The 26344-nt window shown below is 39.2% G+C and overlaps 3 protein-coding genes across 4 annotated transcripts in view; 2 read left to right on the top strand and 1 right to left on the bottom strand.

The window, feature by feature from the left end:
- The window catches only part of LOC105391153 (sodium-dependent neutral amino acid transporter B(0)AT3), a 28830-nt gene extending 16393 nt beyond the window's left edge, over window positions 1-12437 (top strand). The window contains exons 3-12 of the mRNA XM_048628245.1: window positions 259-503; window positions 903-1124; window positions 1470-1580; window positions 2235-2476; window positions 3959-4109; window positions 5026-5227; window positions 5702-5861; window positions 6325-6487; window positions 6867-7067; window positions 10027-12437. Of these exons, the coding sequence (XP_048484202.1) occupies window positions 259-503; window positions 903-1124; window positions 1470-1580; window positions 2235-2476; window positions 3959-4109; window positions 5026-5227; window positions 5702-5861; window positions 6325-6487; window positions 6867-7067; window positions 10027-10200 (1871 nt within the window). The 3' untranslated portion in view covers window positions 10201-12437. The remainder of the gene's footprint in view (window positions 1-258; window positions 504-902; window positions 1125-1469; window positions 1581-2234; window positions 2477-3958; window positions 4110-5025; window positions 5228-5701; window positions 5862-6324; window positions 6488-6866; window positions 7068-10026) is intronic.
- A 2381-nt stretch (window positions 12438-14818) lies between these two features.
- Window positions 14819-22834, bottom strand: LOC105391152 (NF-kappa-B inhibitor-interacting Ras-like protein). 2 transcript variants are annotated; one of them, XM_038109536.2, is made up of 3 exons: window positions 22351-22834; window positions 21776-21945; window positions 14819-16018 (listed from the first exon to the last, which is right to left on the bottom strand). In XM_038109536.2, exons 1-3 carry the CDS (start codon window positions 22571-22573, stop codon window positions 15761-15763), a joined length of 651 nt encoding a protein of 216 aa, XP_037965464.1. In that variant the 5' UTR covers window positions 22574-22834; the 3' UTR covers window positions 14819-15760. The 2 variants fall into 2 exon arrangements, with proteins under 2 accessions (XP_037965464.1, XP_037965465.1); XM_038109537.2 differs by having other exon boundaries at window positions 22363-22832.
- Window positions 22835-23089: 255 nt separating this feature from the next.
- On the top strand, window positions 23090-25640 carry LOC105391151 (dolichol-phosphate mannosyltransferase subunit 1). The gene is made up of 5 exons (XM_038109881.2): window positions 23090-23274; window positions 23358-23568; window positions 24003-24193; window positions 24480-24563; window positions 25060-25640. Exons 1-5 carry the CDS (start codon window positions 23141-23143, stop codon window positions 25193-25195), a joined length of 756 nt encoding a protein of 251 aa, XP_037965809.1. The 5' UTR covers window positions 23090-23140; the 3' UTR covers window positions 25196-25640.
- Window positions 25641-26344: the final 704 nt, after the last annotated feature.

The following is a 26344-nucleotide window of genomic DNA, read 5'->3' as shown; positions in this document are numbered from 1 at the left end:
ATAGATGACACTTACAATGTAACAGCGATGTTAATGATCTAACAGACTATGGTGAAACTAGGTCTAGCATGTCCAGCTGCGTACAGACCGGCCCCACGAGCGCCCAACGATGGATATTTATCATACATAATACAGGGCAGATTGCAGCAACGAAGGTCTACGAAACCCGTTCGTTGGCGTTCCTTTGGCCGGTCTATACGCAGCTTTAGAATAATGGATCAAAAGAAATCTAACTAATCAACAACTCCGTTTCCACAGGCGCATTCCTGATCCCCTACTTCATCATGTTGGTGCTGGAAGGCATCCCTCTGTTCCTGATCGAGATGGCGATCGGCCAGAAGATGCGTCTGGGGTCTCTGGGCGTGTGGAACACCATCCACCCGTGGCTGGGCGGCATCGGGATCTCCAGCTGTGTGGTGACCCTGTTTGTGGCGCTCTACTACAATGTTATCATCACTTGGGTGCTGTTCTACCTGTTTAATAGCATCAGGGTGAGTTGGTTTGTTTTTGGTGGTGAAGGATGTTTTATTATAAGTACTTATAGTTACTTACTTACTTCGCTGGCTCAACGACCCGAGATGATATTGGAATCCGACATTATATAGAGTGCGCCAATCTTCTTTATGTTTAATAATACAGACAACTAATTAATTAATTAACCATATATACTTTCCCAAATTATGAAAAATAGGTGTAATGCGTGTCGATGTGGTTTTTATGTACGACGGCATTTGGTTGGTTGACATAAAATTCCAGTGTTCGTATCAAAAAACGTATTTTTCCAAAATTGCTACCGTAACTATAGCCATATAAAGGCAAAACCTTCGGTCACTCTCAACCACGGTTTCCAAACTTCTGAAACCACCCTCAACCACACAGCACCCACAACGTTCGTCTTCCAGGTACACCTTCCCTGGGCAGACTGTCCTGCAGACAACGGCACAGCTCAACTCGAGTGCTCCAAGGCCTCAGCCACGGCCTACTTCTGGTACCGCGAAGCCCTGGACGCCTCCCCGAGCATTGAGGAGCCGGGCGCGCCGCGCTGGTGGATCGTCATCTGTCTGCTGCTGGCCTGGATCATTGTGTTCTTCATCGTGATGAAGGGCATACAGAGCAGTGGGAAGGTTGGTGAGATTTTGTGGCAGCTTTGAGTTTCGAATTAAGTCACTTCTTCTTCTTAGCCATTTCCTTCTATGCCACACAATACGATCCTGGGCTATCTCTATCCATTTGCTACCAGATGTTCTCCTTATATCGTCGTGTACGGTTGCGGTACGGCATACGGTCTCCATTCCAACAACTTTTTGCACCACGAGACATGTTTTCTGACGACGTGACCAGTCCATTGGCAATGGGAAGTCACTTAATAGTAGAAATCTATAAGGAATATATGGCTACCGATAGGGCAAGGTTGGGAGCGGTCATCAGCTTTTCAGCGGGCAGAAATTATAGGACAATATGTTTTCCAGGTGGTATATTTCACGTCTCTGTTCCCATACGTGGTGCTCACCATCTTCTTCATCAGAGGCATCACGCTGCCAGGCTCTTCCGACGGCATCATACACATGTATAAACCGAAGGTTAGTTTTACTACATTCATTACTAAATAGTGCTACAGCGTGGCTACAGCGGCCATTACACGGGTCTGTTATCGACGTAGATAAACGTCACTATATCGCGATACGCCAAAAATATGGCACGATTGGTGGAACGCGCGCTAAACGAGTTTATCGACGTCGATAACAAACTCGTGTAGCGGCAGCAGATGTGGATAAATCTTATCTCTTATCTCATCTGAAATAGGCAACACAAAGGAAATTTCCTGAGGTACTTATACAAAACAGTTTGCTATATTCAAAGGAATGATCTTCAGTCTTCAGTGACCCGTGTGAATGCATAATGTATTTCACATCTTATCAGTTCCATCCATCTTTGTCTCACGGAAGCTAAATCAATTTGTCAATCTTCTACAAGATAATACTCATGTGGCTGCTGTGCCAAAGGAAATCTTTAATATCGCGCTAACCATCCTAATATTCTAGGAGACCGATGGCTATCACTACTTTATAATGCCAGTGCCACCAATGCTGCGCTAATCTTACAACAATTCTATATTGTGTTCAAATTACATAAGTAGGTACTGATAACATATCAAGTCTCGTACGTTAGATTTTATGTAGTTAAATATAAAGTAACCCTCTAGATGCCCTTTTGTAACCCTTCTGTCTCCACAGCTGGACAAGCTCCTCGACCCGACGGTGTGGCTGGACGCGGCCACCCAAGTCTTCTACTCCTTCGGCCTGGCCTTCGGCTCTCTCATCGCGTTCGGCTCGTACAACCCCCCCGACAACAACTGCGTCAGGGATGTACTACTGGTGTCAGTCTGCAATGCCCTTACTGCCATCTATGCGTCGGTGGTCATCTTCAGCATTCTCGGCTTCAAAGCGCATATTATGGCGAATAAGTGCGTTACTGAGTAAGTGGACTTTTTTTTTTGGGAATAGGGTTTGGACTGTTGGGGTGGTCAACCAAGAGACTGCAAATGGGGAAGCTATGTACCTATTATTACCTAATATAGTACAAGATGTCTCAAACTGGTAGGTATTGTATGCCGAAATTGGACTAACTATGTAAAGGAGTCTACACACCAAACCCGCCGACCCGCCGACACAGCCCGGCGGCTTGGTGTCGGCGACTTTGTTTCAAGAATCATGTCGGCGACTCGTACCCGCGCGTGCAAGTACTAAAAAAGTTGTACTGATTTCTTGCCGCCGACACTCACCGACACAGCCCCATGACACATGTTGGTGGGTTGGCGGGTTTGGGTCGCCGACACCAAGCCGCCGGGCTGTGTCGGCGGGTTTGGTGTGTAGACTCCTTAACTCTGAAGAAAATTATATAATTCGACCTTTGCAAGTTTGTGAAGAAAATAATCAAATAAGACCTTCCAAGAAAGATTTTATGGATATTTGGAGAAGCAATTTTTTCGCGAATGATATAAGTATTATGCAATTATCTACATACCTCTGGGAGGGTCTCGGGTGGACACGGGACCCTCTTATATAATATCTACCCCTTTTTAATACCATTCATAAAGTTAGGTAATATTAATAGGCTTTGGCACGAAATAGGAAATGAGACGGCAAAACCGTACCTTGAGCAAAAACTTTTTAAAGCTACCAATAAATTAATCTATTTTCATCACAATGTTGCTATTTTGTTACTTATAGCTAGCAATTTCGTTATTATCTGCCATAACGATGGCGGCTAAAAGCATTTTATTCTTTACGAGGCCACTGCTCTGTCAGCGGGCAATAAAACCGCATTGATTTTACATGAACAAAGTGATATTGTATCGAGATTTATATATAAAGGTTGATGATATAAAGCTAGCTTTGTTGTGGCTGCAATCTAGGGACTATTAAACTGATGTTAAATTACCGAAGTGGAATATATGGACGGAAGCTCTGGAGTGTTGACCTTTGTAGGCCCATACCCACAGCTGTTATATTGTATATTATAATTAACTTTATAATTACGTACATCTAGGTCGTAATTCATACCTAACATGATAAGATAAGATGACGAATGATTTGCACTTAATGCCATCCTATGGTGAAAAGATCCGTCAGTTAGTTAGTTAGGTCTTGGTGAACACCACTGTCCTCAGCCCTTGGTAGAGACACTCAGCAGACTTATTTATACCTATTCACTACTGATTACCTACAGTTAGACAAGACATGATCATAATGTGTCCATCTCTCTGATAATACCTACCCTTATTACACCTACCGACCGAGTCCAGTGAAGATACAGTGTCCTCGGCCGACCACTCATTTTATTGGTAGTTGTTCATCGGCCGAGGTCACTGTTTCGCCACTCTACTCGGTAGAACAAGGTTACTTAAATATAACACTCTACCCTCAACCTCCGCTCCATAACCGCCTACCCCCACCAGAGAGATCACGACCCTGGCGCTCCACCACATCGGCGGCTTCGCTCTGAACTCCAGCCAGGAGTTCTACAAGCAGCAGCTGCCGCGGCTCCCGGGGAATGTGACCAGCGCGCTGGCGCTCACCGGCTGCAGCATCAGCGATCAGCTCGACAACGTGAGTGACCTTCACCCTCATATTCATAAGCCGTTACCTAAATTCACTTTCAAACACACAAGTTTCGACTCTTTACGCCATCGTTAATTTTAAACCTAAAAGCTCTATTGAATTCGTCGTCTTTTAGGGCGTTAAACCGTCTTAATAGTGCCCAGTGCTCGCCTTTCAGAAATATGCTAATGTTTGTTACGTTGCTGTATTGATTCCTTTGATATTCACCAATCGTCATAGGAATCAAAGTTAGTATACTCAATAAAATCGTCTAATGAAAGCTTAACTAAAGTACCAAACTTACAAACCAGTTATCGGTTGAAACCTGAAAGAGTTATTTCAATAACATTACGATGATCACTAGAGACAACCCATTTTCTCATTTTCTATGTTTATTAATTAAAATGGATGCTAAAGTGTCTATTGTATCGCAAAATATCGTGACCTCCGATGATCGATACTACGGAAAGGTCACCCGACTACGATCTATGTTTCGATTATGAAAGCAATGAAAATACCAGGGTTCAAGCGGCACTTTGAGCTATGCAAAACTAATAGCACTCTGTCCAACATTTTCATACAAAATGGAATTGAATTTTTCTGAGCCAGAGCGAGCGCAACAGGGAACTTTTGACACGTTTTGCGCCCCGTCATAGCTTTTCAGAAAACACATATCTACCAAAGTTATGCCTAGCTTCACCATAGCATGTTAGATCATTAACACTAACACCCCTGTTACATTGTAAGTGCCATGTAAAATTAAATTATACGCCATGTCCTTCTTAAATTCTTGACAGGTGTGTCAAAAGTCAATAACTAATCCCCTGTTATGATTTAACAGTGTTGTTAATGATCTAACAGACTACGGTGAAACTAGGCCTTAATCAACCCTTTATATAAAAAATATCCCCTTCCCCCTCCCCAGGCGGCAGAAGGCACCGGCCTGGCCTTCATTGTCTTCACAGAGGCGATCACGGAGCTTCCCTTCGCGCCATTCTGGTCCATCATCTTCTTCCTGATGCTGCTGTCGCTCGGGCTTGGCAGCCAGATCGGTATCATGGAGGGCATGCTGTGCACGATATTTGACATCGAGTTCTTTAAGAGGATCAGCAAGCCTGTTATTACTGGTGAGTTGTTTGCTAATGAACCTGTCTTTTGTGTTGGTTACAAACGCTAGAACTGGATGGGGTAGTCACTGTTCGGAGCGGGTTAACGATTAATATCAAGTTAGAGTTGGACTCGCATATCATGGAGGCTACTCTCCTCAATCGACATGCTAAGTTTCAGAGAGCAGGTATTCCAATCGGTACGTTTGATACTCCGATATAGAGTCGTGGTTACACCCTGATTACACCTACCGAGTAGAGTGGCCGTACAGTATCCTCGGCCGAGCATTCAGTCAATTGCAAGCCGTTTATTGGGCGAGGATACTGTCTCGCCACTCTATTCGGTAGGTGTAACAAAGGTATTAGCGGTGTTGCACCCCAAAACTTCTTATTGGATTAAGCAACAGTAACTCTCCAGCAGTTACGAACATCAGGAGACTAGGGAGCCATCCTACATCTTTACCAACGACACTTCAACAATCTATTCCATTCCAGGCGTGGTCTGCGTGTTCTGCTTCTTCACGGGCCTGATCTTCACGACGGGCGCGGGCGAGTACTGGCTCAAGATGTTCGACTCGTTCGCCGGCACCATCGGCCTGGTCGTCGTGGCTCTCATGGAGATGATCTCCGTCATCTACATCTATGGACATGAGAGGTTTGTACCTTAATAGCTTCATCATTATCACGTGCCCACTGCTGGGTCACGAGTCTCCTCCGAAAGAATGGTTTTAGGCCTAGTCCACCATGCTGGCCTTGAGCGGATTGGTGGATGCTAGCTTCATAGTTCGCCTATAATTGTGGCCATTGGGCCTGGTATTGTAGATTGGAACAGCTCTATCTCCATCATTTACATCTAAAGAAAGATTTGTGCATTCTTCTTAAAGTGGCATTTCAAGGGATGTTGCAGCTCGGTAAAAGAAGTCGGCGGTGAAGGTTTTTGTCGCTATTGGGTTTCTACAGCTAGGTCTTCTTAGGCTAGCCCTGTATTTAACCAGCTTCGTTAAGTGCACTTACAAAACCATGGAACCGGGCAATCTGGATATTGAAACGAAGCTCCTACCACTACTTCACACATTATCTTCCACATATTCCCTCAACTCTTCCGACCCTCTCCGCAGGTTCTCCAACGACATCCACGAGATGACGGGCTACCGGCCGGGCGTGTACTGGCAGGTGACGTGGCGCTACGTGGGCCCCGTCATCGTGTCCTGCATCCTGCTCTCCTCGCTCGTCTTCATGGTGTTGTACCCGCCGACTTATTCCGCTTGGGACGCTGATAAGGTACCCTTGAGATTGTAAAAGCTTTGTGTTTTGCCCAACTGAATCGTTCTGTTTTGTTTTGTTGATAATTGTACTCCGATCTCGGCACCCTTGGATCAAGCGATTCGCGAGTCTCGTTCTCTGCCTTATCAATTGGATCAGTACTTCATTTGTGGCTGGATAGGAATACTCAACTCACCCCATAAGTTTGACAGGCGGGTTGAAGATTTAACGTAACTATTTTACATATTTTTATTCCAAATATCCAAAAGAATAACTTTTTTTTATGCTTCTCTAACTCCAAATACTTATTAGATAGTTAGTTTTTGCAATAATTTCCAGAGAGCTATTATGGATTAAAAGCAAAATGTTATTTCAAAAGCCAATATTTTTCACCCAGGGCCGCCCAGTAAAGCTGCCATACCCAGACTGGGTCCTAGGCATCGCCATCGCCATGATCCTGGCGGGGATCCTGCCCATCCCCGTGGTCTTCCTGCTGCGGCGCTTCCAGTGCCTCGCCTTCGACGTGGACATCCACCAGGGCTCCATCAGGAGGATCGAGACCACTGTGTCGACTAAGGAGATGATGAGCGACCAGGATGTAAGTTTTTGTGATTTGAGTTGTTGTTTCGTTGCCAAGTGTGTTGGGTTTTATCCTCAGATAGACTCTATAGTTACATACAGTTCTCCCATATTAATAATGCGCATGCAAATCTTCGCAAACTGTCGTATTCCCGGAAACACCCGAATCAGTGCCTTAAACAAAGCACTTGCATTTTGATCCTTGTTCGAAAGAAATAGTAGTCAATATCATGTGACACATAATCGAAAACAATTTGGGCGGTCGGTGGCTGTCACCGATCAGTCAAGGGTCTCAAGGTCAAGATCAATATTACTTTTGTGGAATTATTAAGAACTGCAATTACACATCGTTTTTGTTATTTTTTTCAAATGTGAATTTAATTTCAACTTTAATAATTTTTGACGATGCTATATTATGAGGCACATTTAAGAATAAAATATGCGTCACATTGATAGACTTCACTTTGCCAATAAAGCCACACCCAAAAGACCAAGTTTGTAATTGTAATATTATTGTGAATGATCAGCGCTGTAAATACTTTTGAACTGAGATTTTAATGTAAACATTTTTAAATTTTTTTTTTGTGAAATAATCAGTGCTGTAAATACTTTTGAACTGAGATTTCAATTTTTTTATATAAACCTGTGTTTGAAATCCATTTCTCCTTATAATATAAACCTTGTGTTATTCAAACCTTCTTTCATCCATCTTTACATCAGCATCAGTAAGACACTTGAAAAGTACCTACTGTAACATTTTCGAAGTAAATTTTAATATTATGGAATATTATGAATTATCGAATCAAATTTCGTTACTGTTAATCAATTATCTCTTTTAGCACCAATTACATAATTCTACTAAAATTTCATGAAGAAAATGCACTTAACCACTCTAAATACATAATAGTTTTCTAACGCTCGGGAATACGACCGTTACCGAACAATGACGAAGATTTCTATGTGCATTATCAATTTTGGGGAACTGTACGTATCATTGAGTATCACTGTGGCGGGTTATTAGAAAAGACGTCTGTATTAAAATATATCGCAAACATTCCATCCGGTGTATACTTTAAATATAAAACATAATTAATCATGCCATCATCTAAATAAGTTTACCGTTTGAATAACAATTCCGATATAGTTTTTAACGAAATCACTGTTTTGGTTTAATTTTAAATGGTCACAAACCAAGTTCATTACATTGTTTGTCTTTCAGGCATAATATCAGTAAGCTCAATAGCGTTCTTATGATGAAAACTGCCTCTGTGGTCTAGTGGTAGAAGCTTCGCTTCATGACCCAGAGGTCTCGGGTTCGATTCCCGGGTGGGACCATCAATTTGTGTTTCTAAATTGTGGTTCTAAGTTTGGTTAGGACATAGAAGGCTGATCACCTGATGTCCGAAACAGTGAAACGATCCATGCTGTCGGATGGGCATGTAGAGCAGTCGGTCCTGCGCCTAGCTCTCTCCAGTCGTGTCGGTCAATCCGTCCCATTGGGCTATGAGAGTGATGGAACAGAGAGTGCTCCTGTGTACTGCGCACACACTTGGGCACTATAATCTACTCCTGGCTGATCTCAATTGAGATTGGCCGCCGTAGTCGAAATTCGGCTAGGAGGGACATTATGATGAAAATAACGTAACGTGTTAATTAAATTCAGCAAAGTCGATATCAATTCAATATTGAGCATTAATTTATAGTAAATTATCCAATAAAAATTAATATAAAATATGTATCAACAAAGGCTTTAGGTACATCCATGGGTGTAAATAATGCCTAACGTTTAATCATCTAAAAAAGTTGGATTGACATCGATCAGAAGGCCTAGCACGGCTGGTTGCAAGGCGCGACACACATATTTGGTCACGACTTGATGTGCGAGTCTTGCGCCACGTGCTAGGCCTTCAGGTGATGTGTGTAGATATAATATGTAACTAATACCGCTACTGTACTATATGTGCTAACTCCACTATACTATGTGCTAACTAGGTGTTGAGCCCGGAGTCAGCGCCGCCCGCCCCCGCCCAGCTGGTGGCTGAGGCCGCCGGGACTAGGTTCACCATCGGAGACTTTGATGTAAGCTAGACCATAGTGTATACTTTTGTCGACGTTCAAAACTATATATAATACTGTTTTTTTTTTTAAATCTGAGTCTGTTGTTCATAGAAATATTTGACTTCATTGTTTTTTTTTTTCTATCATGCGATGAGCATTGGTGATTCGGAAAGCATATTAAAATTATATGACGAAACTTTGGAATATGAAAATGAGATTCCTAAAGTATATTCTTTAACCTCAGATACCAAATTGACAGATTCTGAACGGTGCATCAACAGTCGATTGTTCCGCCAATAGAATGATAAGTACGTCACTTAATCGCGGCACAATCGACTGTTGAGGAAGGGTTCAGAATCTGCCAATTTAGTATCTGAAATTAAAAAACAGACTTTAATAAAGAATTTAACATTTGGTTATTTCTAAATTTAAAATATATAAGTAAAGCTAAGTAGTAATATTGTACAGTACAGCTAGATAACCCTGTATTCTCTAGGGCGTGGACAGCGGCGACGAGCGACCCAGCAAGCGAGTGCCGGCCGGCATCGCGCGCCAGCGACCCAACAAGAAATAGATGTTCGTCTCTTTCACTCTCTTTGTTTCTACGCTTTCGCTTTGTCTTGCTGTCTCTTTTAATCTGTTTAACATGTTCAGCGGCCGCTACACGGAATCGTTATCGACGCCGATAAACTCGTTTAATGCGCGTTTCGCCAATCACAAAACCGTATTTATGACGAATCACGATATAGTCACGTTTATCCACGTCGATAACGAACCCGTGTAGCGGCAGCAGTTATTTTTACAGAGCCTTTTCAAGCGTATGCATGCAATTAATTCGTTTTTGTTTATTTACAGAGCCTAGTTTTTGTTATTATCGTAAGGATAAGGAACTTTTACTTAAGAAACTTTTAATTTTCCAGACATCAGACGAAGAAGGTGAAATAAGGGCGCCCGGCCGCTTAGAGGAGTCAAGCAGCAGTGATCAGGAAGAGATTCTAAATTCAATTTTCCCCGCCGGAACCGGGGGCGGCCGCCTTGCCATGAAGCCCATTGGCCACAAACCAACGGCTTTCAAGATGGCCGTCCTCGATTGACCGTTACCTTACTAACTTCCTTATCATTATTTTATAGAAATTATTTAAGTCATAATCGATAGTAGACATTGACTGAGCACTGAGGTAGACATTGGGGTGAAACGTGTTCATATTGAATGTATCAATTGTAAGCAGTTTACATTATTTTAGGTTAACAGCTAACTTTTCATTTATAAAAACTTCCAAAATATCCTAATTATAATTGTATCATTATGAATGTGCCATTTTTAAGTACTTATTTAGTAAAGATGAGGCAGATATAGTGAAGAATGTTCGGTTCGTACATATAATTACTAAATTAAACATTATTAGGCTGTAAGTTGTTGATATTTAGGTGTTTCGGATTAACCTTGTTGAAAAAAAAAACCCTAATGAAGTTAAAACTTCCTACATGCGTATATTAATTTAGAAAAGCGTCTAGAAACACGTTGATTAATAATAACGTAAAAAGAAATATTTATTCATAACGTCCGATATTTTGAAAAAATCGTGTTGTAAAGAAAAAAACTCTTATGATTACCTTAAGGGTAAAATTAAGTGATTTTTAAGAGATTACAAATAATAATTAACAACTACTTCAGGGCGAAACATACCATTTAATAAAAAACAGGGGATTTTCATAGTAAAATAAATATAATATACTTATTGACTGTCTAAGTAGAGACTTGTGATTTTTACGTTAAATGACATACCTATGTTCTGTTAAATTATCTAATTTAACCTATAAATGGTGCATGGTTATTTACGAGGTTTTGAGTTTATATTTACCTATAGTTACTTATTTTTGAGCAACCGAACAACGTCACATACGAAACTAGTCGTATTTAGTAAGTACTCGTGTTTTATTTATTAGTTTAGATTATGTACCTAATGGCGTAGAACGCACAGGCTGAGCAAGATTTAAATATGAACTTGTAAAACGTTTCTAGATTTCTAGCGTAACTATTATTACATCTATTTCAATTTGGTCTACCGGCCTTAAAAGCAATTCTGACGTTAGTAAGATGCTGTTATTATTCAAAAAGCTGTATGGAAGATAAATATAAAGAAAAAAATTAAGAAATCAATTTGATATTGAAAAAAACGTCAGCACTTACTGTCACAATATTACCATAGAAGAAAAGAGCTCATGATAGTAAATGTAGAACACCCTGCAAGCTGCTAAAATAAAATCATGTGATAGACTTTATTTACATTTTATTTCGAATAAGTATATGAATGCTACCTGCATACCTACTTATAAAAATAAGATTTTAAACACAAATCTATCTATAACAAATACTTAGTTGAAAATTAATAACTCTTTATAAAAGAAAATTTAAAACAGGTAAATCATTAACTGTGTGACAGCTTTTTAATGTTATATTTTTTATTTATTTAGTGCTTTACTTGTATTTTTAAATCCAAAGAATAAATTTAACTACATACCTTTCTATCATGCCTAAGTACCTACAGCTTAAACCTAAACCCCTAAAACCACATCTTAAGATATCATACATTACGGGGAATAATTTTGGTAGGTTGATAGGTAATGAGTATGATGGGTACGTCTAATATATTTTAATGATTTAACTCAAATTATTAAATATATAATTACTATGTATTTGCAATGTTATTACAAATGAAATTCGTTACCTACTTAAAAGTTATTTACAATAAGTATTTCAAAGGCTTACGAAAAATTTTGGGTACTTATCCAAAAAAAAGTGACTAGTATATTGGCAGAATATTTTTGAAAAGTACTTGTTAGAAAAGCTATACCAAATATCTTGGATTTTAACCCAACTTCAACTTGTATTCCCCAGCATGTGTGCTTGTTTTACCACAGAATGCAAGCATAGGTAAAATATTACTGCGTATACATAAAAAGAACTTAAATATAATCTATTACGAATACAAAACCTAATATGACGCGCAATAAAAAGTGTAGTCACACTGATATCGATATATATTTAGTCACAGCTTCTCGCGCGCGCTATGCTAGACCTCCAGATATACTCGCTCAGCTATACATAGTAACATTTTATCTATGATACCAACTGACTTAACCTTATTGATAAATAATCGTTTAGTATTTTAAGTGATTTTGGCTCAAAGGAGCGAAAATATGATTTATCTTCGTAGTCAGCTTCGGAATTACATTCCGTGATACTTATACCTAGGCGTAGCTATAAAGTTAGTGTAAGCAAGACGAAATTATTGTAGTGACAATCCGAAAATAAAAACAATTGACACAATATTTTTGTTTTTCTTTCTCGGTATATTCGGGAACTGCTGACCTAGCATACCTACGGGTAGCATGAAGCTAAATCTGAAGGGCTAGCACGGGCCGCATTTAAGACGTGACAAAAGTTTTGTATCGCGCAGCCTCAAGAGCGAGCGCGACTGAGAACTTTTTCCTTCAGATGGGACTGCGAACACATGGACTTTATGGACAAAAATAATTTATGTTTTGGCTTGTCCTAGTTTTATAATTCTACCTATCCTAACTTACCTAGTGAAATAATCACTAACGTGGGACTTTCCTTTAGGTAATAGGCGATATGAATAGGTAGGAAATAAATATTAAAGAGGTATTTTTAAATAAATAATATGTATTCGTAATTTATTAATTTTATACTTATGTGCTACTTAATTCCGACAATTAAATTAAATATTACCTAAGCTTACTTTGATCTGAAAAGGTGTAATAAATTATTAAGACTATCTACTACCTATAATACTCGAGTAAAATACTTGAATAATAAAACAATTGATTACATTATACAACAAATTAAGAATTCAGATCAAGTTTCTTTATAGTGAGAGAGACCGAATAAAATTCACAGCATATGATTCGGCAGCTCAGTAAAATACTCGTAAAACTTGAAAAGTAAATGGAAATAAGTTATAGTGTTTCTAAAACTTTTAATATATAACATGGATTTTTTAAACATAAATTACTAAACCTAAATATTGCACTAATTAAGTACTATCTTATATACAAACTACAACAAGGAAAATCGTTCAACTAGACTTTTTATTTACGCATGTTAACTAACTTCATTTTATTAACCGACTTCGAAAAAAGGAGGAGGTTCTCAATTCGTCTGTATATATTTTTTTATTATTTTTTGCTCCATGTAATATTAATATACCTACTATTATTGTTAGTTTTAACAGCCTGGTTTATCAGCATTTACAAGTTTATCTTTATAAAATCACTGTCACAGCGATGGAGTCAAAAATAAAAGTAGATAATTTAGAAATAATAAATACCTACCATAAAATTACTTTTAAAATTGAATATATTTTAGTTTTTTTAAAGATTAAGTGGAAGCCTAATTTCTATGGAGAGTAATTTGTAAAAATTGACGTTCATCAGAAAATTTTATATTTGTACATAGAACAACGCGGACTCGGGTGTACCCTCGGGAAGCGTCATAGCAATCTTTCTTGATACAAAAAAGTCTGCCAATTTTTGCGGGGGGAAATTTTACCGTTTACCTTGATTATGTCTCATGGGACATGTCATTATGAGTTTTAATTCCTAGCAATAAGGGATATGCGAAGAGACATTTAATTATGAACACAGTGTCGTCATTCTTTCTTGCCATGGATGTAACAATTATCGATAAGTGTTATCGATGAATTCGAGAACGGAAATACTTATTTGAAATTATTTAAATTATGAATTAAACGTAGCATTTAATTATATAACAGAATATAACTTATCCTAAAAACCAATAGATAAGTTACAAAGAAATAACACACATAATATAGGATGTGGATGACATGCTTCCAAAAAAGGTAACCATATTTTGTGATTTACTGGTCACACTAATCAACTTTTGCTCTACGACTAAAATGTTTTTGCTGCTCCATAGAACCTTGGTATATTACGTGTTTTTTTCTATGGGGAGTACAAATATATCGACTTTCCTGAAGTCGATGAACAAAATGGTTCAGAATGTCTCATGAGTCAACCTTTAAGGCTAACATCACCACTTTAGCAATATTTTCTACTAGCTGTTCCCGCGCGCTTCGCTTCGCCTTAAAAAGTTTTCCCGTGGGAATTCCGGGATAAAAAGTAGCCTATGTTCTTTCCCAGGGTCTAGACCGTATGTATACCAAATTTCATTCAAATCCGTTCAGTAGTTTTGGCGTGAAAGAGTAACAGACAGACAGACACAGTTACTTTCGCATTTATAATATTAGTTAGGATAAATTCAAACAAACTTAAATAAATTGTGAGATCCTTTAACTATGACCTTTTTTGTCGATCAATACATATTTACTTACCGGTACATCACTATTGTATTTTTTTGACATTGGTTGCTAGGCAACGGCTAATAACAATAAACCATGACTAAATCTGTGATCAAATCCGGGATCCGGATATTCTATGAATTCAAGCTGTCATTGTAGTATGTAAACAAATCATTTTCTATGAAACGAACGCTTTGCCAATTAGATTGAGTCTAGTGAAAATTGAGACTGTAACTAGTTTTTATAAATCGGTGGGCCTTTCTGGCCTACCACCCCGGCAGAGGGGAACGTCTGCCTATTTCGTCTCCAGACCATTCATACTCAATGTATTTGTACGATGAATAAAAATTTTTGACTTTGACTTTGGAAAGAAAAACACAAGAAAATAATCAGTCACCTACTCTAATACTTCATAAGTCTACCATCGGAGGTAGTTTCCTAATATTTTAATCTATGCCCCTTTTATTTATCAATGCATCATGAGATGATATAAAGTATATTTTAGAATGGGGCTAGCAACTAATTCTATTGAAATAAATAAACTACTGAGATTCAAGCCAGTTAGGAATTACATAAGTACATTTCAAATACGTGAGTAAATTAAAGTTTTATGTTTTCTAACTTAAAAAGTGGAATATTTTTATTTACATTTTCGGGTTTGATTTCTGGGCCATGCTTTTATGTCAAATTCTTTGAATGCAGTTTGTATTGTTTTCTTATTTTCAGTGATATGCCCTAATTTCAGTATTTAACATACATAAGTACTATTTCCCATTCAGGTGGCGTGGTGGTGGGACATCCTGTATAAGCGTTATATGACGAAAAATTATATTATGCACAGTATGCAGTGTGAATAAAATGCTTTTTATATCTACCCTGATTTTTCTAACTACAGCTAAATTAATACAAGTTAAAACTTAAAAGTCAAATAATAAAATTCATAGCGGACAAATATTGTCATGTCAATCAGGAACCAAATAATTAAAATAATAATAATAAGAACAGCAACTGAACAGACAGTGAGATTATGAAGTGATCAACCCCGAAGGTACAAGCGGTAGATTGAAATACATACTGTATTATCTGTAGGTTTCGGTTGTTCTCTCACGAATAATTTATCGCGCATAAATTATGTCACAGCTTGTCCTGCGCTCCATGCTATGGCTCCAGGAGCTAAGTATCCTTTGGCAGTGCAATATGACATGGTGGTCTGGTCACTAAAACCCACAAATCCAGCATGTATTCCCATAAATTTCTATACCGCAAGTAACTAAGGCTGGGTGCAGAAGGGACACAGATTAAAGACGTACTGTTACATGTCGTTCCTGTTATTCTTCTGAGTCAATTTGCTGAGCGTGCTCAGCTGTGGAAATGCGGTCTTGTTTTGTACCGGATTGAGTTTTGAAGTTAGAAATATGAAAGGTTCATACAGAGATGCCCGGTCCATGGCAGTGACTTCGAAGTGGCGGATCTTTTCTCTTGAGCACCAGTTGGCAGCTTTGGAACATGAGTTTTCGAGGCTGTTGATGTCATCGGGGCCAGTGCGGTTGCCTATGACCAGCATTACAACCTGGAATAGAAAAACATACAATATTATTGAAATGAGGAAATATTGGCTACAGATTCCTTTTCCATTATCCCATATAGCTGGTACCATTTATGCAGAACTATGTTTGGCCAAAACACAGTGAAAAGCGTGTGACTTGCTTGAGTCACCTCTGACTATGTATTCGGGGATTACAGTTGTGAGCAAATATGTATAATATGTGGGGAAATTAGACGCAGATTACTGGTTTTACACGTTTATTTTAATTAATAACTTGCGAGTCTCTTGCGAGTGCACACAACATGACAACAAGGTTATAATATGAATCGCCAGTGGCGCCATCTACCATTTCCTATCATCTTACTCGCTCACTCATACTATCTCACTCCCACACTCGGCCATCCTGCATTTAGTCTGACCCTAGACTAACCTTAGTGCTAAAGTTACACATAAAAAAAAATCTCATTATTTTACATCAAAACTCAAAACTGAACAACTTGGTAACATGTATTATCTCCTATGTATATCTTACTTATTTATCTCTTAATCATAAACTTTATAATATAACAACAAAACAGCATTATCTCATACTGAAAACAAAATAGGTACAACTCAAAACTTAATAGTTAGGTATATATTTATTTGTATGAGTCCTATGTAAGTATCAAACTCTTATCTGACATAACAACAATACTCGTACAACATTATTTAGAAACTTTTAAACTAAAACCTTATGTAGGTACATACTTTTAATTCTAGATTTAATTAGGTAAGTATGACAACTTATAGCTTACAATATGAAATCTTAAGTAAACAACACAGTTTAACTGTACTTATAGGTATTATGAAAATAACATTTTGACACATTGTGTAAGTAACTGAAATTTAAGTAGAAAATCTATTCGGAAATAATTTTACTAACTAGTGCAATGCCTATTTATTTTGAATGGAACACAATGTCATGACCATCGCGTGAGGACCTGCAACATACAAAATGGGTTAAAAAAAAATAATTACTTTAGCTAGTTCAGTCTTCACTGCTGTTGCCATCATCCTCAGACAGTGTGTTATTATCCATATTTCCGCCAGGCCATTTCTTCATGAAATCAGCAGCACTTGAAGTCTTTTTAGGTCCTTCCTTGGACATATCCACTTTTTCGACATCATATCTGTTGAGACCTTTCGATTTGGTTATTCTATAAGGACCCAAGTACTTTGGTTTCAACTTCATGCCAACACCAAACTGTGTCCTCTTTATAGCGACCAAATCCCCTATCTGATAGTGTGTGCTTTCCTTTCTCTTCTTATCATAGTTCTTTTTGTTTTCTTGTTGAATTTTCAAAATCTGTTCTTTAGCTTTAACTCTCAGTTCATCCCGGTTACTCATAAAGATGTCTCTTGTTTCTTGTTGAATTAAATTTAATATTTCGGTATCTTCCTTTAATCGCATCTTCGTACCAATCAGTAGCTCATATGGTGAAGAATCAACGCTTCTTTGGTAAGTACTGTTCAAAGCTTGCTGTAGGCGACTTACATGTCTGTACCAAATATCCGGCTGCTGGATACACATCTTCGTCAACACTGAGATAATTACTCGGTGGATCCTCTCCACTTGACCGTTACCTCGAGGGATTCCTGTGGTAATTGTGATATGCTGTATCTTCTCCTCCTCACAGTATTCTTCAAAGTCTTTACTTGTGAAGGCCGTGCCTCTATCTGTCACCAGACGTCTTGGGTTTCCGAACAGCTGTTGATGAATCTTCAATTTATCTATCGCTTCTTTGCTTGTCGTGCTCTTCGTAGGAAATATCCATGTATACTTGGTGAATGCATCAATCATCGTTAAAATATAATTATACTGTTTCTTGGTCTCTGTCATTGGTCCGATGTGGTCGATATGCAATGTGTCTAGTGGCAGCTCACCCTTATCGATTGGTGATAAGAAACCTTCCTGCTTACCAGTCTTCCGGCTAGCCAACAAGCATGGTATGCAAGTTTGAATGTATTCCTCCACTTTTCTATCCAAATTCTTGACATAATAATCTTTTTTCAGTAACTCAATTGTTTTCTTCTTACCAAAATGACCATTTTCATGAGCTTGACGTATCAGCTCCATCTCCATGCATTTAGGTACCACCAGATGCTTCTCGGGACCCTTAAATAATAGCCCATTTTCAAGCCAATAGTCTTCATATGGTCTCTCTTTCAAAATCTCCATTATCGCCTTTAAAGCAACATCTCTCAGTCGGGCTTGCTTCAGTTTCTCTTGAAAATCAGATGTTATCATTGCTACATAGTGGTTTCTGCTCAGCGCATCTGCATGTCGCATTTGGGATCCCTTTCTGTGCTCCACCGTGAAGTTGTACTCCTGAAGGAGCATTATCCATCTGGCCACTCTTGTGGATGTAGACATATCTCTCTTCATGAGCGTCATCTGAAAAGCTTTACAATCAGTTACTATTTTGAATTTAATCCCAAATAAGTATTTTCGAAACTTCTTTATTGCCTCTATGATGGCTAGTGCCTCAAGTTCATAACTTGAATATCTACTTTCAGCGTCTGTGGTCTTACGGCTCATGTAATACACAGGATGCAAACAACCATCTTCATTGCTCCTCTGCATCAATATAGCAGCATATGCCACACTAGATGCATCTGTATGCAGCTCTGTTTCTAACTTAGAGTCATAAATCTGCAGCACTGGGGTGCTAGTAAGCTTCTCCTTCAATTGTTCAAATGACTCTTTCTGTTCTTGGTTAAAGTTAAAGTTACAGTCCTTCTTCATTAAATCAGTCAGAGGTTTTGCAATCAAAGAATAATTTTGGATAAACTTACGGAAGTAAGATGTTAGACCAACAAAACTCTGCAGCTGTTTAATCGTCTTTGGTTCAGGAAATCTACGAACAGCCTCTGTCTTGTCTGGCGATGGTTTCACCTGGCCATTCTCAATAATGTGGCCTAAATACCCCACTCTTTTGACAACCAACTGTGACTTCTTCCAGTTCATCTCCAGTCCATACTGTGATGCTACTTGCAGTACTTCTTGCAGCCGCTCTACGGCCTGTCTTTCAGTTTGAGCTGGAATTAATAAATCGTCGATGAATATTAATACAATCTTTTTGGCAATCAGCTCACGATAGATTATCGTTATAAATCTTGTGAAAACTTTGGGACAAACGGCTAAACCAAATGGTGCTTTCAAGAACTCAAACTGGCCATTGTGTGTAACAAAGGCAGTAAACTTTACTGAATCCTCATGTACAGGTAGATGAAAATAACCATTTTTTAAGTCCAACGTACTGTATACCTTCGCTGATGCTAACTGATCAATGTGGTCCTCAATGATCGGCAATGGGTACTCGTCCTTAACCATCTTCTTGTTGATTAATCTGTAATCTATACAAATCCGAGTAGTACCATCCTTCTTCCGAGTTAACACTAATGGACTAGCATATTCTGACCAACTCACCTGAATTATTCCATCTTTGAGCCACTGTTCAATCTGCCTTTCAACTTCTTCTTGTTCACTGATGGCCAGCCGTCTTGGTCGCTGAGCCACAGGTATGTCGTCCTTCAGTATAATACGCAGTTGAATGGGAGCATCCTTCGTCTTCATTGGTTGGTAGCCTTCTACCAAACCCTGCACCTGTTGTTGGATGGCTGGGCTAGCCTCACAACCTATGTCATAAATGCTATCTGAAACAAAACATGAAATATTGCGCAACCAATCCTCACTCGACGGCAATAACATTATGTTCCCTTCATTCATTAACATTGTCACATTTTGTAAAAAGTCTTGTCCTATTATTAACTTATACGGCATAGAGTCTTTAGAAACGACATGGAATGAAACTTTGTGATATTCGTGTCCATCAATAATCACTGGAACCGTCAACTTTCCCATAGAATGCACTTTCATTTGTCCAAGTCCCGACAACGCAAGTATTTCATCATCACATTTGGGACATCCGATTGTGTTGTAGAACGTTTCCGACATTAAATTCACTTCGCTGCCCGTGTCGATAAGTGCGCTTGCCATATTTTCCATAATCTTCACGTCTTTTTCGGGTTTTTTCAACCATATTTCCTTCGTCGTGTTTGAAACATCTTTGTTTACGTTCAACATAACCTCATTGCTGTCAGTTGTCAAACGTCTGTCAATGTCATCGATTGACATATCGATCGGCACGCCATTGCTCCTCGTATCCGCCATGTTTGCGTAGGTGCTGCCCTCTGTCGTCGCATCTTGATTTTCCGCTGCGAACATCGTCCGTCTTGGTCCACCTTGAAGTTGTCGCGTCTCTCCGCCGCCATTGTTGCCAACCTGCCGGAATGACTGTTGTCCCCGGAAGTTTGGACGGCTAGTTCTTGCATCTGATTGGCCGCCGTAGTTTCCGCTTGTTGAAGTTTGTGCCGATTGCGACGCCCCCTCTGGCTGGCGTGGCTGGACATTGCAACTCGTCGCGATATGCCCAAAACCATTACACTTAAAACATTTTAGCCCAAGATGTTGATGCGGGCATTCTCTAGAGTGATGGTTTCTCTCTCCACAGTTGTAGCATCTCAGCGCAGGCAGTCTGGGCAGTCTTGTATGCGTCATAGGTTCCCTATTTCTTCTTGTAGCACCTTCTATCTGAAGTTTTTCTTTTACCACCTCGTATATGCGTAACTTTTCTTTGAGTTCGGGGTACGTGGTCGCCCCATACAACATAATCTTATTGCATTCTGCGTCTTGTATGCCTTCTATAATGTATTTTATGGCCACGTAGTCCGCCATCCTGCCGCGTTTGCCCAACTCCTTCATGACGAGAAGGTAATCGAGGCAGCTCTCGTCTTCATGTTTCTTACGGCTGGCCATGGTTTCGTGTAGTGTTTTTTGATCTATGGAATCCGGAAATTCTTTGGCTAACGCTTGTTTCATCTCGTCCCACGTCTTGAAAGGCCGCTCTGATTTCAGCCATAGCGCCGCGGTGCCCACCAACGATCTTCTCGCGACAATAAGTTGTTGCAACGGAGTCCACTGCAGTATCTCAGCATTGTCCTCCACGTCTTGAATCCACCTCGAGACAGCGTAGATTTTGTCTTGGCCACTGAACTTAGGAACTAAGTCGTCCCCAAATCCAACCTGCATCACGGGCCGTGTTTCAGCCACCACAGTCTCGTCAAAAGAAGCACTTGCATTCACGCGACGTCCTTTCGGCATGATTTTGTTGTGTTAATTCACTCGCGTCGTAATTTGTACGTCTTTACACACCGAAAACCAGTAACTACGAAAATTTTCACCCACGTATCCACGTGCGTCTTCCGTCTTGTCGTCTTGAAATCTTCGTGAAATCGTCTTGAATCTTCAGGAATCGTTCGTCTTTAGATCAATCGCGGTCGAGCCCCCAAATTGTGGGGAAATTAGACGCAGATTACTGGTTTTACACGTTTATTTTAATTAATAACTTGCGAGTCTCTTGCGAGTGCACACAACATGACAACAAGGTTATAATATGAATCGCCAGTGGCGCCATCTACCATTTCCTATCATCTTACTCGCTCACTCATACTATCTCACTCCCACATAATATATGTAGGTTTGGCCTAAAGCTTTATAACTTAAACTTGCAGATTTATAGTTTATTGTTGGAAATTGATGTCATCTCTACACCAATAGCTGCAATAAAAACCATCAGGCAGGTTGGCAAAATTTAAATCACTCCAACAACTGATCTAACTATGGTGACCAACCCAATTTCAGCTGTAGTCAACAATATTGCATAGTGTAGGAATACTGACCTCTTTCTTATCCTTATTTCTATCAATGTCTTTCTTTAAGTACATGAGCACGTCCAGAGACTCGGGCTTGGTGGAGTCGTAGACCATGATGTAGCCCTCGGCGAAGTTCAGGTAGTGCCGCTGCAGCACCTGGTTGGCAGTGAGCTGCATCGTCGGGGACTGCGGGGGGCCTGCAACGTTTGTTTGTGCTGTTATTCAAACAAATATATTTTTAAGTACAGCTTTTTTTCTGTAAGTACTATGAATTTTTGTGAAATAACAAACTCAAGACATTTTGTTCACATAAAAAATTCTGAATAGCTTCAATATAAATTTACTTATTAAGTATTAATTTCTTCCAGCCTGTCTATGTAGACAATCTAGATAGTAAAAGGGTAACACACTCTTTTAATGAATATATATGGGCCTGGGAAGGAAGTTGGTAACCAGACTGTTTTCAATCTACCTATAAAATTTCACACGCTTAGTACCTACTATACAATGCCTACTGTAAAGTTTCATTTATCGGTTTTTTTTACTTAACACGAAAAAAAGTGGGAAAGTTTGATAATTTAATAAGAATTTAAATTAATAACCTTGATAAATACCTGTGAGCGGTGGTTCCAGTCCAGCTGTGTCGTAGAAGCACACCCGTTCCTTCGTCCCACGGTCCGTTTCGATGTTAGCGACGTAGATGTCTTCAATGGTTGGGTAAAAGGAGGACTTCAGATTCACATTTCCATAGATCAGCTGCTCCAATATCGCCGTCTTGCCAACGCCACGCATACCGCAGATCACAACCTTGCTAGTTTTCCCCATATTAATAGTATAGTAAAGAAATAAATCAAATTTACTGATACGTATTACTTCATCAGCTTCGCTTCGTGGAAATTACAGTTGTTTATAAGACTTTTGAGTGTCCTAAATACACTGATAGTACACCATTGCAATACTAATTTATTCCATTGTGAAATTTAGTAAAATTTCCCGTTATTTACAATACTTTTTCTAACTTTTTCCATTTTTTCATCAGCTGAGAAATAGCTCCTGTCTTCGGTTTGACTGATGTCAAACACAGAGTACTATTTGTCAACACAGATACCATTTACGGCCGTCTCTGCCTCCGTTATAAACCTAAAAAGTCAAAAAACCATTCCTGCCATAGTTGTTGTTGTATTGCCTCTTGTTTCTAATATTTTCCCGGTTCACCCTGTTTTCTTAAATCCACTCCTCTATTGGGGAATCCAGGGGAATCACTATTCCTTATAGGATTATTTTTGGTTGATCGTCGTCACGATACCGGATTCGAACGTACTAGTAACAACTGTCATGATAAGTGGTGGGGTGTCATCTGTCATATTTTGTTTTATTTTTCGATTCATCAACATGACCATGTCGGCGTCAGCTGTAGATTCTGAAATCACGAAAAGTGACAAATACTCAATATTACTTCCAACATACAATGAACGAGAAAATCTGCCGATCATAATATGGCTAATCGTCAAATATTTGGACAGCACGTGAGTTATTGCTGTCAATTTACTTATCAAATTTCTATCACAAAGCAAACGTAAGATAACAAGGTATTTTCTTAATTCCACAGTAGCTACGACTACGAAGTGATAATAATCGATGATGGCAGTCCGGATGGAACTCTGGATGTGGCCAAACAACTGCAAACTCTGTACGGGTCCAATAAAATAGTGCTTCGTCCGCGGGAGAAGAAACTCGGCCTTGGTACGGCGTACATACACGGCATCAAACATGCTACGGGGAATTTCATTATTATTATGGACGCTGACTTGAGCCATCATGTAAGTCTATATCAACACACGACGATAAGATCATAGTCATGCTTAGAAAATGATCCTGAGAGCCATCATCATTACCAGTGAATAATAAGGCTGGTTATAACTTATAAGTAAGTCCCTTACAGGAAGCTGTAGGCACACTAACATGACCCTTCCTCATCCAAATACCTCTAGGTTTTGAATACCTGGCACGCTAGATGTTTAAAATATTTCTTAATATGAAATTAAATAAGATTTCTCACTATATATTATTTTGTGAGAAGATAATGGTTTATAATTACTAGAAACTAACCACATTAGCCCATATAATAATACCTAATAAAATAACATTGTTTGAGTCCTCAACCAAATGCCTTTTTAAATTTATTAATAGGTATTCATGTAACCTTATTTATTCATAAACTAAATCTAACATTAAAACTGTCTATTTTTTGCAGCCAAAATTCATTCCTAAGTTTATAGAGCTCCAAAGGGAACATGAATATGACATTGTCTCCGGAACCCGCTATGTTGGAGATGGCGGCGTGCACGGGTGGGACTTCAAGAGGAAGCTGATATCACGAGGAGCCAACTTCGTCACACAACTACTTCTGAGGCCTGGGGCTTCTGATTTAACTGGGTCTTTTAGGTAAATTAATTGATTTACTCAGGCTTTACATTATTAGACATTATATTTCAATAAAGTTAATTTCTCTAGAAAATAAATATGTAGTCAACAAATGCATATTAGTATTGTATGGAATTGAACTAATGAAAATTGAACTAATGTCCATGCAGACTTACTTGCATAGTACAAGAATACTATAATGTAAAAACAATTTAAAATTTTGTACACTATTTTAATTTTCAACTTTTAGTCCCTATATTTATGTCTATTAATAATAATAACCTAATTTAATAAACTATATTTCCAGGTTATACAAGAAAGATGTCCTGCAGAAGCTGATAGACAGCTGCGTGTCCAAGGGATATGTATTTCAAATGGAAATGATCATCAGGTTTGTTTTAAGCATATATTACTTTTGGTAACTACAACATTTGGGCGAGAGTTCTGCATGAATATAATATTATGTGACCTCACTGTCCTTTGATATTGAATACCACAAATAGCCGAAAGTGCTCTGCTCACTGCTAGAGTCTAGGCGGCGTCGCTTCAGCTTAAAGGAGCAGGGAATTATGTCTCACAATTTCAAGTTTTCGCCTAGCCTGCGCCGCGACAGCGCCTCAACCTGGGCTCGCATATAGAGAATGTAGAGAAGGCGCGCCTCTGTCGCCGCCGCCGCGACGCCTCGACTCTCGTGCAGTGAGCGGAGCGCCTTGGAGCTTAAACTCTCAGTCCAATATTAAAGTAATATTGCTATAATTATGGCTCAGTCGACGACCCATCACTAACGAAATACCACGCTCTTGTAATAAAATTAAAATAACAGAACTATAATTTTGTATGTGATACTGATAATTAATCGATGTTTTAAAATGATGTTTCATTTTCAGAGCCAGACAGTTGGAGTACACCATAGGGGAAGTTCCAATTACATTTGTGGATCGAGTTTACGGTGAATCTAAGTTGGGTGGATCGGAAATAGTGCAGTTCGCCAAGGCACTTTTATACTTGTTCGCTACAACATAAGGTTCAATATTTATATATAGTTATATATTTTATTTTCTTCTTAAATTAATTAAACTCTAATGTATAATTCTTCGGTAGATAGTCTCTTCCCAGACACTGTTGGCAATGCATAATCATAACATTACTTAGTTTATGTATAACTGAATGAAAGAACCACTCTCAGAATGCCTAGCACGGGACGCAAGACGTGAGAAAAGTTATCCGTCGCGCTCACTTCCGAAGCCGCGCGATGTGAGTGAGCGCGACGCAAACTCTTGTCACGTCTTGTGCCCCTGGTTAGGCCATCTGCTGGTAACATTCATACCCTAGAGGGGTTACGTTTCTTAGCCCCAGGCTGTACATATTTCTTTATTTAATCATTCCAATATTTTTTTACGACTAACTATTCAATAAGTTAAGTATCTACCAACCTATATATTTACTATTAATAAACTTGTTAATTCAATGTTTTGTATTTTATTGCATTTACCCTATCCAAAGTTCGAACTACTCGAGAAATATAAAACAAAATTAACGTTGCATTCGTTGAAGAGACATAGCAATACGAGAGAGTAACTACTCGAGAAATATAAAACAAAATTAACGTTGCATTCGTTGAAGAGACATATCAATACGAGAAATATAAAACAAAATTAACGTTGCATTCGTTAAAGAGACATAGCATATACGAGAGAGTAACTACTCGAGAAATATAAAACAAAATTAACGTTGCATTCGTTGAAGAGTAATAGCAACACGAGAGAGTATAATAGGTACACACGATGTTTGCCTTCACCGTTAGAGCGATGGTATGTCAATGCCGGGATTCGTCGTTGGTTGTCTTCTGCGCCCGTCAGGGCGCAGGCTTCGGGCCTTTGAGGGAGCCCTCCTTGCCCGGGCTTCTTCTCCAGGGCCAACCAGCTCCTGGGTCCGGGGGGCCGCCTGTTCAGCAGGCGGCGTCTTGTTGACTGTCTTCGTCTCAGTGAGCCGCCGCATCGACTGGTTGCCGACGACAGCAGCTCACGAGGAATCGGGATTCGGACCCGAATCTCTTGAGAAGCGGGCTCTTATCTTACCCGACTGAGCTACCTACCACCGCCACCGTGCACCGCTCTTCGCAAAGAATAACAAGGCAAAATATTATCAGAGTCTCAGAATAATAACTTCCCG

This window comes from Plutella xylostella, chromosome 20 (assembly GCF_932276165.1).
Source record: "Plutella xylostella chromosome 20, ilPluXylo3.1, whole genome shotgun sequence".
NCBI classification, from domain to species: domain Eukaryota; kingdom Metazoa; phylum Arthropoda; class Insecta; order Lepidoptera; family Plutellidae; genus Plutella; species Plutella xylostella.
This window is presented reverse-complemented; position numbering and strand designations above follow the sequence as displayed.

What these genes read in the sequence shown, in the direction of transcription:
- LOC105391151 (XM_038109881.2), top strand. Translation starts at nt 23,141, where the DNA reads ATGACCATGTCGGCGTCAGCTGTAGATTCTGAAATCACGAAAAGTGAC. An exon ending in ACGCTGACTTGAGCCATCAT is followed by an intron (nt 23,569 to 24,002) that starts GTAAGTCTATAT and finishes TATTTTTTGCAG; the next exon opens with CCAAAATTCATTCCTAAGTT. An exon ending in GATTTAACTGGGTCTTTTAG is followed by an intron (nt 24,194 to 24,479) that starts GTAAATTAATTG and finishes CTATATTTCCAG; the next exon opens with GTTATACAAGAAAGATGTCC.
- LOC105391152 (XM_038109536.2), bottom strand. Translation starts at nt 22,573, where the DNA reads ATGGGGAAAACTAGCAAGGTTGTGATCTGCGGTATGCGTGGCGTTGGC. An exon ending in GCTCACAGGTATTTATCAAG is followed by an intron (nt 21,946 to 22,350) that starts GTTATTAATTTA and finishes CAAACGTTGCAG; the next exon opens with GCCCCCCGCAGTCCCCGACG. An exon ending in GAAATAAGGATAAGAAAGAG is followed by an intron (nt 16,019 to 21,775) that starts GTCAGTATTCCT and finishes TTTCTATTCCAG; the next exon opens with GTTGTAATGCTGGTCATAGG.